Source organism: Danio aesculapii, chromosome 2 (assembly GCF_903798145.1).
Source record: "Danio aesculapii chromosome 2, fDanAes4.1, whole genome shotgun sequence".
Classification (NCBI taxonomy): domain Eukaryota; kingdom Metazoa; phylum Chordata; class Actinopteri; order Cypriniformes; family Danionidae; genus Danio; species Danio aesculapii.
Window position 1 is genome coordinate 37,292,428 of NC_079436.1, and position 13,175 is coordinate 37,305,602.

Below are 13,175 nucleotides of genomic sequence, written 5' to 3' on the forward strand. Positions count from 1 at the left end.
TTTTTTCTATTTTACAGTGTACAGATTATTGAAAGTTTAAAGCAATGTGTTTGCTATACTTGTCTTAAGTGAAACCAGTGTTCATTAAGTCAATCTCCTTTTCTTCGATGCGTTCAAAATAATGAACACACTCTCTCACTGACTGCGTGATTCATTGTGGCTACTTTAATTTTAATTCAGCAATTTCTTTTTTAAAAGCTAATTAAACAAAACAGTAACTTGAGGTACATTTTTAAAAAAAGTGACTGAAATATTTATACTTATTTTTTAAAGTAATGCGCTACTTACAAAAGTAATATTATTACATAACTCGCGTTACTTGTAATGCATTACCCCCAACACTGGTTATAACCATTTTAAACATGAGCTATTCTTCAGGTCCTGAAATGTGAATGCATTATGAGGATTAAATACTGAATTTCTTTATGTTCCTGCATTTTTATCGCACATTAAGCAAATTAGATGTCCACTTCAACAAAAAGATCTAGATCTGAAGCTTCGATAGACCTCGTCTTTAAAAAAACACACACACGGCACAGAAACTCATCCATTCGCTCTTCTTGAATGCACCTCACTGCTTTATTTACAGCAGTTATTTCCATTGATATCAAGATTGGCCACGAGAGCCGAAAGTGTCTCGACACTCCTGTGCATCTGGAGCTGCTGGGCTGATCAGAGGTCCAGAATGATTAGTACGATTTTCAATTAGAAAAAAATAAAGATTCGAGACAAACATGTAAAAACATTTCTACAACCGGGCAAGAGCTCTCAAATGACGACAGGTCATCTATGTACAAAAAAACATCAATAATATATTTATATATACTTTGTTTGTCATCATCTATACCCACTAAAATATATCAAAGCAGCAACTATTGGTCAATCTGAAGAACTCTCTTAGTCCAAAGTCCTGAAAACAGTTTAAATATCCTTCAGCTGTAAATGTGTGAACACCAGGAGGACGGGGGACAAGAGGAGGAGGAGCACAGGTACGCAAATAAATAAAAAAATAGAGTCCAAAAATCTGTTCGTTCTCTGTGTAGTCTGGAATACTGAGTAGCAGGTAGAAAAGCAGTGTCTTTTACAGGCTTCACCTGTGCACAGTTTGTTCTTGGATGGATGAGAAAAGTCATCCTTACAGTTCCCAAGTTCAACAGGTTTGCCAAAACCATTACCAAAGGTGGACAGATTCAGACACAACTCCACGTTAGTCATGACACAGGCCACAAACAGGGTAAGGTCACTTTTTCCCCCTCATATGCTTCATAAACATTCTGTCTTTTCTGGGGAGATCTGAGGAGAATCCGCTGGCGGATGAGGGGAGAGTCTGAGGAGATGTAAGGTTTAAAGCAGCCTTCGGGTTGTTGAGGTTCATTTCACAGTTTGTTCCATTTGACCAGTTCTTAAAACTTGGCAATATTTAAAAAAAAGTCAGAAAAGAAGCAGTTGATGTGTATTTTCTTCTTTAAATATAAAAAAAAATCCAAAAAAAAAGCCTGCTCCTTGCATCATCATCGTACAGAGGCAGTAAAGAAGAAAACAAATGTCCTGAGATTACTTTCTGAAGTGCTTCTGATATAGAGCTCGATAAAAAGTAAATCTATAAAATGACGACAAAAAAAAAACAAAAAAAAAACTAATATAGCTTAATGGGGTTAGTGATATTAAGAAGGGGTGGATCGGGGTAGAGATAAGATGCGTCCGTTTTTCTTGCCGCCGTTCATATGCGTGTATGGCACATGCTCCTCATAACTGCCCCGAAGGCCCACAGAGGAGCCCTCATCCCCGTCTAGACAGCACTCCCTCTGTGAGTACGAGGACGGGTCCAGCGGGATGCTCTCCATGTTCTCCAGGTCCATGTCGAACTCCTCCGTTTCCGGTGGCTTGTTCTCCTCGCTGTAGAAGAAGGAGACCTCCTGAAACGAGGGATGCAGATCTTCACGGAGCATCTCGATGATCTCCTGGAAGGTGGGCCGCATTTTGGGATTATAATGCCAGCACATCTGCATCAGGTTATGTCTGCAAGTTCAGAAAACAGGTGATATGTCAGTTAAAGAGAAAGACTTTTTTTAGTCAAGTTAAAACTTTGTAAATAACAAAAGAAACACATTAAGGAAAAATACATTGTAGATCAGCGCTTCTTAAAGTTTGGACTCCGGTCCGGATCCGAACCGCGAGGGTATTCAATCCATTATTCAGACTCCATTTCGTATTGCAAGACCATGCGTAAAGGATTCAAACTGAAGATTTCCTTCATTGATAAACGCATAAACCTTGTAAATTTACTGTTTAGTTGTTCGTGTTTTTGTTTAAAAGAATACGGGGCGAAATAAAATCAAAGGCAAACTATTCAAAGTTTTCCTGCATGAATCTGTCGTCATGACATCGGTGATCATATGAGGCTTCACATGCTTTAACGCATCGCAGCAAAGCGATCATTTGAAAGAATGAAGATGTCGTCTTACAGAAAACAAAACTTGATGAAGAAAATAGACAGTTCAAAGTAGAATGGACAGAGATAAGTATGCATTTATTTTGCCACAAGCCAGCACAAAGCCATTCTGCTTGATTTGTAATGAGACTATTGGAGTTGTAAAGAGTGGAGAAATGCCACTAAGATGTGAAATGCCACTATGAAGCGAAACACAAACATTTTGAATGGCGATATCCACAAAATACAGATATGAGCACCGCAAAACTACAACACCTAAAGTTTTCACTACACACCTTTTGTATTTTTCACCTTTTTAGAGAGGGGTCTGGACGCAGACCTGGGGCCTCATGTACGAAGACTTGCGTTGAATTCATACTAAAACATTGTGTACGCACAGCTGTAATTTAAATGTGCAGAATCCAATGCATATTCTCTTTGTACATCCGAAACTGAGCGCGCAAACGCATAACCCCTCCCTGCCTCCTCCCCCTAATAAATATGGTAATGACTTTACTTTGGCAAAACCAAATGAAAAAGCGATGGCAAAAGAAAGCAAAAAGAAAAACTTTGAACAGAATGTGAATTGGAGGTGCTCCCTTTGGAGGTAGACCGGAGAAAAAGGTGTTTTTTGCAAGTTTGTCCTCCAGAATTAATAACAAAAAAATAAATAAAAATTGAGTGGGAGAGTTTAGCTGACGCGGTTAACGCAGTGGGGTCTGAACATCGCACTGTGAGTGAATTAAAAAAGAAACGGTCCCATGTAAAGGTGTCAAATTTTGTAGTGTCTATTTAGGATAAGTGCAAATAGCACACCTCGTTGGAATGAGCTAGTTGAGTGATTTCCGCCCATCACCGATTGATTGACAGAGACAACATAACTAAAGAGAGCGACAGACAGCAGCTAGAGTGGCGTAGCTCGTATAGCGCTTGGGAACATGTTTTGACATGATTGATCATGAACCCGGTTCGAATCCAGCATCTGATGAAGTCATTCTTCTTTTTTCCCCCACTACATATCAGATTTTGCCTACTCTTCATCACGAGGAAGACAAGTAAGAATCATTAATAAGTGTGAATTATTTTAAGCGCATTTGAGCATCACATATTATTTGCACATTTATTGAATGGAAATGATTCCGATTCACGAATGCAAATTCATCTTCAGATGGCGCCTTTATAGCAATGTGCGTGCAGTCGATCGCTCCGATTACACTGGGAAAACTCACGATCGCTGCAAACTGCACTTTGGCGTATGCAATGTTTTTCATACATGAGGCCCCTGGTGCAGTTGGCCTGCATGCGATGCTTTTTAATGCGCACACCAACAAACCCTACCCCTCACAGTGACGTCACTTGCTCTATTGAGTGCATTGTGTCTGACATTGCATCTCTGAGATATGCAATCTCAGCTTGCATCATCATGGCCGCATCCAGATACTATCCGCTTATTAAGTGTGACATCACTTGAAGCGGCTTCCGGGTCCAAGCGCTCTATCAAACTGTATAGGGAGGCTCATCAAATGGTATTAATAAGCGTTTACAAAGTGCTGTGATACTTTAGAAAATCACGATCGCAATATGTGTATCTAAGCCTAATATCCGATTGCCAGAAAGTGATTAATTTTTTAATAAATTGTTACAATGTTGGTATTTGTGATGCAGCAAGTCCAGAGACTGTTGTGTACACCATGATCTTATATAAAATTCACTTTAATGTGTGATAGCACTAAAAATATTTCCTCAATTCAAATCATTAGCGGCTTGGACCAGGAAACAGTCCATTCCATACGTCACAACAAGATGAGGATTGGCCTACCGTTTGTTGTGCTTTGTACAAAAATGCCACATTTGTACTGTATTTGTGTTTTGAATGCAAATGCCACTTTATTTAAGGAAAAATAAATAGTGTTGACCTGTGATGCATGTTATGGATGTTTATTAAAAACAAGTTATGTAATATCAAATGTTCCGGACTTTTGACTTTAATAACAATTTAGATTTGGACCTTTTAATGTAGACATTGAGAACCCCTGTTTTAGATGAATACAAGACAAAAATACTATTTAAATTCTATATTACAAACAGCATTTTCCAATAAAAATGATTCATAAAAACCTTAGTGTGACTCTTGAAGGACTCAGCATTGCTATGATGTGAATCTAAATTGAAATATCTACAAATAAATGTTCTTTATGTACTTGATTTGATTTAATAAAACTTAAAACTCTAGCAAAATATTAGTCATCATTTATCTCATCAAACTCACATATTTTTATTTTATAAACAAATATTTCATTTATTTTAATGTCATTTCAAGTAAAAAACATTTTAGTAATAATTTTGTTATAAAAAAAGACACATTAATATGCATTAAATGAGCGAGTTCACGATAAATCCATCTTCCAAAGCATGTTTTTGTTTTATCCTGAACTGTTACACTAAACCTATAATAAGCCTTAACATTAAGACCTGTTTTTATGTAATAATGAATTTTTTTGTCAGGTTGATTTATCCCAAAGAGCAGTTGTCATACCCACAAACAAATAGAATGATCTCTGGCTACAATCAATTGAATTTCTGCTTAATAAATCCCATTAGCCAGCAACAAAACAGAAACACCCTTTTTGAAGTCAGATACAGTATCCTTGCAACAAACACTGACAAGTTACAGCATGTCAGCAACACACTTACAATCGGTCTGCGCAGTTGTCTGGTCTGTCCAGATATCCTCCCTCCATCACAAATTTAAGGACCTGTTCATTGGACAGGCCTTGATACGGCTGTTCAGCCAGAGTGCTGACCTCCCATAACACCACACCAAACGACCTGAACAAACACAACATAAGTCATGAAAGACTAAACACATGAACAACAACAATTACTGATCCATTAGTATGGCTGTGTGTGTATAGACAGTCGGCTCACCAGCAGTCTGAGTGAGCTGTGAAAACACCATCCTTCAGTGACTCTGGTGCCATCCATCTCACTGGAAGAAGACCCTTCCCACCCTTTCTATAGTAATCCGTCTCATAAATATCTCTCGTCATGCCAAAATCTGAGTACACAAGATAAAATCATCAGAAATTATATTAAATTAAATTACATATTTAATTATAACTACATATATAATTAATTAAATTACAGGTATTTTCCCAGCAAGCTTTTTTTGTTGTTAAAAGATGTCCAATAGATGTCTAATAGACGTCTAAACATAGTCTTCTTGGCTAAAACAAGGCTAAATTTGGGTTGTCAGTGAAAATCTAATAGACGTCCAAGAATAGCCCAAAACTAGACTAGATCTGTCTATTTAATGACTGGTGTAGTTTTGAGTTATTCTTAGACGTCTATTAGATTTTCACTGACAGACCAAATTTAGCCTTGTTTTAGCCATGTTGTCTATGTTTAGATGTCTATTAGATGTCTTTTAAACACAAAATAGTTTGCTGGGTTACTTCAGAAACGTACAGTTGAGGGCAAAATGATTAGCCCTCCTGTGCAATATTTATACTTCACCAAGTGAAAATATTGAATATATTAAGGAAAATTTCACAGTATTTCCTATAATATTTTTTCTTGGGGAGAAAGTCTTGTTTGTTTTATTTCGACTGGAATAAAAGCAGATTTTTTAACCATTTTAAAGTCAATATTATTAGCCTCTCTAACCAATCTTTTTTTCTTCATTTGCTAGAGAACTAACCATTGATATAGAAGGACTTGCATAATTACCCCTAACTTGCCCAATTTACCTAGTTAAGCCTTTATTTGCACTTTAAGCTGAATATTAGTATCTTTATAAAACATTTCTAGTAAAATATTATTTACTGTTATCATGGCAAAGATTCAATAAATCAGTTATTAGAAAGGAGTTATTAAAAATATAAAAAAACGTGTTGAAAGAAATCTCTCCATTATACAGAAATTGGGGGAAAAAATCATTTACCAGTAGGGTTAATAATTCTGACTTAACAAAAACTTTACAAAATAGACTCAAGAAATATTTCTGCGAAAAATGATCCCAAATGGGCACAATTAATATCTGCATCTCAATTCAGCAGTTGCATTCTTGGCACATTAGAAGTCTGGTTGTGATGAAGACTTTCTCAATTCAAATCCAGCCTCCCTTCATATCACACTACTCCACATTAAACTTACACTGGTAGTGAAATCCGATTGGTAGCATATTGCGTCATCAAAATGTGCTAACTACATTTTGAATTGGAGGTAGGACAATCTGGCAAAGTAGGACAAATTGACAGAACAGCGGCATTACAGCAGTATTTACTCATATATCATAAGATAAATGTTAAGTCTAACTGATTTAAACATATCTTCCTACCATGCGAATTTCCCCTTCTTTTTGTGTGAAGGAATTGTGATAAAAAATAAAGCCCTATTTTGTAGTCCTACTTTGCTGCCTCTGTATCATGACGCTGCTATAATGACATAATCACCATAATTAAAAAAATTGAGGCAGGATGTCTTAAAACTCCTTTTAAATTTTAGCTCCCATAATCAATACTGTACCTCCAATTTTTACGGTCAGATCTTCAGCCACCATGCAGTTCCTGGCAGCAAGATCTCTGTGCACAAACTTTTTGGCATTGAGGTAAGCCATGCCATCTGCTATCTCTGCGGCTATCTGAATCATCTCCTTCAGCGTCGGAGGAGGCCGGCCTGGGTTATTCTGCCACAAAGCAATCACACGACATCCATTTATTCAAAAGGATTTTTGTTTGAGTATTTATAATGATGCAAGTAATATTGACTAATCTAAAAGCTATCTGAGGTGGCTCTTCCAGTCTGGTTGGTTACCTCTGAGTCAGGTCTGAGAGAGCGCAGGAAACTCTTCAGATCTCCGTGTGTCATGAGCTCCATCACCACCAGAGTTGGCTGGCCTTTAGACACCACTCCCAGAAGCCTCACCTAACACACACAATGATCAGAATATGTCACGTGCAACCTTGTTAAACTAAAATGATATCCAAGCTTTTACATAAACTTATTAAAACACAACAAGATCAAATTATTTAGATCAAAAATCAACATTAGATAAAATTAGAGAAATCAAACTAAAATGTAGCCATAGTAACTAACTGATCTATAAAAAGGAAGAATTATTTATTTCTTTTACAAAAATGGAAGCTTATTACTTCCTTGTAATAAAAAAGAAGTTATTGCAACCTCTTATCGCACAATTCTCAATTTATATCCTACAATTTTGAGCTACCGTAACATCACCTTTTTTATATCTTTGTTTTTATTCCTAAAAGTATTGCAATTCGGACTTTCTTCATGCAAATTCGTTTATACCTTCCAGTTATGATCAGTGTTGAGTACGTAGTTATGGTTACCTCTTACAAATAGTAACTGAGTCAAATAATTATAAAAGTACCTAATTACCATGGAAAGTAACTATTGCATTACTTTAAACAAATCTAATGTCAAATAATGAGAAAATAAATCTAAAACATTGTACACTAATCTTCATTATTTTATGGTTGCTGTGGGACAATGTGAGAGACAACCATCAAATTTAACATATCATTCTTAATATTATTATTACTATAGTTGCACAATAAAACACAATAGATGGCTTAGTACTAATAGATAATATTTGTTTAATTCTGTCTGAGTGTTTGCGGTGGAGAAAAATCAAGTTTTAGTTGCTTTGAAAGAGAGAGGTTCTATTGCTGGCTGAGAGAGACGCTCCTCGCATGAAAACCGCGTCAATGTTCTCAATTATAGTAATGTACATTTTGTTGTAAGTAATGGCAACAGCATTGTAACGGGGGAAATAATAATTCAATCGATTACTCGTTATTGAAAAAAGTATCAGCGTTAGTAATCGCTGTTTATTTATAGCGCCGTTAATCCCATCTCTGATTATGACTATTTTTTACAATTAGAAGAAAAAAAGTCAGAAATTTTGAGATATAATTTTGCTAAATTATACACTTATTTCCCCCTCATGATTCTGACTGTTTTGCATCTTACATCTCACATTTTTGACTGGTTTAATTTTACATCAAAATTGCAACTTTTTTTTCTCCTTTAGAATATTTTACATATGCAAAACTTTTTCTCAGAACTTGTGCATTAATAAGTTGAAATTGCCAGATGAAAGGATACAACAAACTGTGAAATTATTATCAGTTTTATTTTGTGGCAGGAGAAACTAAAACGAAAACTGACTAAAAGTAAAAATAAAAACATAAAAAACAAAAAAAGGAAACTGACAAAAAAGGAAACTACTGACTAAAAAAAAAAAAAGTTAAAATACAAACAAAAAATGAAAAAGCATTTTGAAAAAGTGAAAAAGTGAAAAAGTGTTGTTTTGCTTATAATAGTTATTAAAAAATAATAATAAATTGAACTAATAATATTATAACAAGCATTTATTTTATTTAATTTTTTATATAAAAAAATAAATAAATAAAATAAAATAAAATCATTTTAATTCAATTTATTATTATTTTTTATTAACTATTATAAGCAAAACAACACAGTCCAGCTACACCAAATGCAGGCTGGGTTGTAAGAGATCAGTTTTACCACATGGTGGCAGCTGAAGGCCTTCATGACAGAAGCTTCATTGAGGAACTCAATCCTCTCTCTGAGACTGGCAGACTCATTAACCGTCTTCACCGCCACACGCGTCTGCGGCTCTCCTTTCACTATGTCCTTTCCATTGCCCTCATAAACCATACCGAAAGATCCCTGGCCCAACTCTCTCAATAGAGTGATCTTTTCACGGGGCACTTCCCATTCGTCCGGCTCATACACTGAATACACATACAGAAATAGACATCTTTGAGAAGGAGCAGATCTCAAACAGAAGAGAAAGTCATTCTAAATCTGATAATCAACCTTAATTGATAAAATTGTTAATTTGATCAACTATAGGTCTATTGAAACAAAATTAAAAGGGCATGGATTTTCTGGCAAAGGTCACATAGAAAGGAAAAAATTGAGTTGCTCACCCTCATCTGGACTGAAATACTCTGGATTTGGAGATGTGTAAAGTCGGCCGGTCGGACCTTCTGTTTGCCTGGTCACACAAAATTAGTTAAATTCATAAAGAATAGTTTCATCTGGTGAGTTTCCAGGATATTTCCAAGAGAAGACACTTACTTTTTCTTGACTATGTAAAAGCCCACACATAACAATAGGAGCAGAAAAAAACAGATCACTGGACCAATCACAATCTTCAGGACGTTGGATGGGTCCACACCTGTTCAGAATCACACAACAGAGAAAAATATAAATAAATAAAAAAAATCAAGAAACGAGTGCACATCAAAACAAAACTGTAGAGGTGCAGGACACAACAGATATTGAGGGCGCTTTCACACCTGTAGATCGTTTGTTTTGTTTCCAAAACAGTGATTAAAAATGTTGCAATGTTGCCTTTTGTTCTTGGTGTGTTTTGCTTTCACAGGGTAAAGTTTCTAAACGGACCAAAATAGTTAAAACAAGTCATGTGCAAGTAAACTCTCCACGGTTTCACGTTTTATTTTTCAGAGTCCCACAGATTCCAATCAGCTGTTATACGTCGTTATTTAAATTTTTGATGATGACCAATAAGATTTTAAGTGAAAAGGTGAGCTTTCATTTTGAATGGTCACACCCACAGACATCGTCACCAAATATAAATCGGAGAGGTCAGACTTTCTCATACACAGCCTCATTTCAGTTGTCAAGGGCTGTACAAATCCATCTATTGAATTAATTTACTGCCGCACTATTTTAAACATTTAATGAGCTATTTAAAATAAGTACAAGATATTTAATAACTTTTTTATTATGAGCTTAAAAAAAACTTTGGCTAAAATTATGCATTATACGCTTAGATTATTGAAAGAAATAACAGACGAACCGAGACTGCAGTGAAATCATGATGCAGATCTATGTTGATCTTTCTTTCGAGGTGTCACTGCAGAATTGAAGAAAACAATAGGCCTAATACAAAAGTTATAAGATTAAAATATGGAAACAATATCAGATGGTAATTTAGGCCAATTGTCCTAATGGATAAACAGCTCTCGTTAATATTTCAGCATGCTTTCACTTTCATATTCGACATGAAAATCACATTTACTGTGAGGAATGATGACGTCGTCGCTGCGTAAAACATGCTGGATAAGTTGGCGGTTCATTCCGCTGTGGCGACCCCTGATTAATAAAGTGATTAAGCCGAAAAATAAAATGGATGAATAAATGATGACATTCCAGCTTACTCATCATTCTCATTCATATAGCCATGTACAGTTGAAGTCAGAATTGTTAAATCCCTTTTGAAAGGGGTCTTTCTTTTTAAAATATTTCCCAAATAATGTTTAACAGAGCAAGGAAATTTCCACAGTATGTGTAATATTGTTTCTTTTGGAGAAAGTCTTATTTGTTTTATTTTGGCTAGAATTAAAGCAAATTTGATTTAAGGTTTGACAAAATTATTAGCCCCTTTAAGCTATATTTTTTCGATAGTCAACAGAACAAACCATCGTTATACAATAACTTGCTTAATTACCCTAACCTGCTTAGTTAACCTTATTAGCCTTGTTAAGCCTTTAAATGTCTTTTTAAGCTGTATAGAAGTGTCTTGAAAAATATCTAGTCAAATATTAAAACTATTATATTTAGAAATGTGTTGAAAAAATCTTCTCTCCGTTAAACAGAAAGAAAGAAAGAGTAAAAATTGAAAAATAAACAGGGGGTTGGGGGGGGGGGTGGTGGCTAATAATTCAGGGGGGCTAATAATTCTGACTTCAATGGTATATTGCTAATACATATCCATAATACACTGCGGTGTAGTCTGGTTTGTTAGTTTGTTGGATCGTATTGCTTTCTCACTACAATCGATCCGCTCCAGAGTTCATTTCAATCAAGCCAAAACCACCTCATTCAGGCGATCTCGGACCGATTGATTTGGCGTGGATCAGAGCATGATTGCTGGGTTCACATATGACAAACGAACCAAACTAATGGGGCAAACACGCCAGGTTCCGAAACAAACGTCGAGGTGTGAAAGCACTCTAAAAAAGCTAACTAAAAACGAAAACTAACTAAATGCCAAGAAAAATATATGGAGTGTTAATTAATCAAATTTAAACTAAACATTTTAAATTCCAAAATACGAAAAAAATTAAATAAACAAACTCTTAAGAAGTGTTTTTGTTTGTTTAGACAATGACATTCTTGATATCGTGTTCACATAGAATTAAAAAAAAATATATATATATATACACATATATTATAAAATGTTAAATACATCCATGAAGTAAGTTTTCTTTGAAAACAGAAGACATTCAGACATTAAATAATTGTAAATAAAGTAAATAAAACTTTAAATAAAGCAGTAATACAAATATACTTACTTATACAAAACTAAAATATACAAAGTTTTGAAATTAAAATAACCACCAAAAAGGATCATGCATGACTTACTGAAAAATATGATTGAGATTTTTTTCCTACAGATATTTCCCCAAATTAAACTAAGAGGTTTGATACATTGCACTTGTTCTACAAAACACTGCATTTGTAATACGATTGTGTGAATATTTCATATATACTCAAAGGAATCATTTCGTAAATTCATTGATGTGGGTTTTAGCCATCATTAAATAAATACAAATATGAGACTCCCAAACATCTATGTATGCATATGATCTTACGTAGGTCCTGCACATAGAAGTGTGTTGGCTCTGTCCATGATCCATTGCCTGCCAGAGAGGTCGCTCTGATCCGCACTGTATAGTTCCCAGGATGCACCACTCTCAGCTTGCACCCTCCATCTGCAATATAATTCTTCCTGGATACGCAGTGGTGCAGCTCCTACGACAAGCAGTTACACAACCCGTCCATTAACCAGTGGCTTTTATCACGATTTTAAAATCCATCTCACACTAATACAAACAAATATTACTCATCAGACTTTAATGAAAGCGCCAGAGGTCAGCATAAACAGTGCTTCCAATCCATCAGCTGAAACAGGTGCATGAGGCACTGAGTGCAAAACCATCATGTTTTTGTTTTGTTTAACCTTTAAATAATAATCATCTCTTGATTATCAGAGGTTTTTCGAAAACAACATTAAGAACATTTCCACTGTCTCTGACTGGATTTCTCCATGGTTACAGAAACACAGAGCTGACGCAATGATGCTCAAATAGCTTGTTGATTTGGAGCTAGCGTTTGCTGATTTCAACAGCATTGATCAAAATCTGATTAAAAGTGCAGCCAGCGTTCATGGGATCAAAGTGCCTGGAAAGAAAACAGGCTTCGGTCTACATGGCTTGTTAATTCTCACCTCTGTATCTCCCAGTCTCTTGTAATGGACTTCATAGAGAATAATCATGCCGTTAGGGGCCTTGGGCTCAATCCATCTGATGTGCACAGAGTACTCAGACACCTCACAAGCGATCTTTCCCACAATGTCATCAGCTTTTTCTACAAGAAAGAGATAATGTAATGGGGAAGTGTTATTAAATATGAACTGCACAAAAAAAAAAATTGTTCTGTTTTCTGAGTTTATTTTCTAAATATGATTATGCACATTTGCACACACCCTGATCACATATTGTATAGTTCGAATGCAGGTGAGTGGGCTTGACAAACCACCAGTCAGATATACTCTTTCCATTATTTATGCACCAAGCACTTTGTTAGCAACACTTCTGTGTTTTCTATGGTTGTTTGTATAACTTAGCTTTTTTATATTTTGCATAGCAATATTCTCCAT

The 13,175-nt window shown here is 35.5% G+C and overlaps 1 protein-coding gene across 1 annotated transcript in view; it reads right to left on the reverse strand.

Moving 5' to 3' along the window:
- Positions 1-557: 557 nt before the first annotated feature.
- Positions 558-13,175, reverse strand: part of insra (insulin receptor a) — a 95,634-nt gene continuing 83,016 nt past the window's right edge. The window contains exons 12-21 of the mRNA XM_056478596.1: positions 12,744-12,883; positions 12,109-12,268; positions 9,566-9,665; positions 9,415-9,482; positions 8,987-9,216; positions 7,247-7,357; positions 6,959-7,118; positions 5,360-5,489; positions 5,126-5,260; positions 558-2,019 (exon numbers count right to left, since the gene is read on the reverse strand). Coding sequence (XP_056334571.1) covers positions 1,665-2,019; positions 5,126-5,260; positions 5,360-5,489; positions 6,959-7,118; positions 7,247-7,357; positions 8,987-9,216; positions 9,415-9,482; positions 9,566-9,665; positions 12,109-12,268; positions 12,744-12,883 — 1,589 coding nt within the window. The 3' untranslated portion in view covers positions 558-1,664. The remainder of the gene's footprint in view (positions 2,020-5,125; positions 5,261-5,359; positions 5,490-6,958; positions 7,119-7,246; positions 7,358-8,986; positions 9,217-9,414; positions 9,483-9,565; positions 9,666-12,108; positions 12,269-12,743; positions 12,884-13,175) is intronic.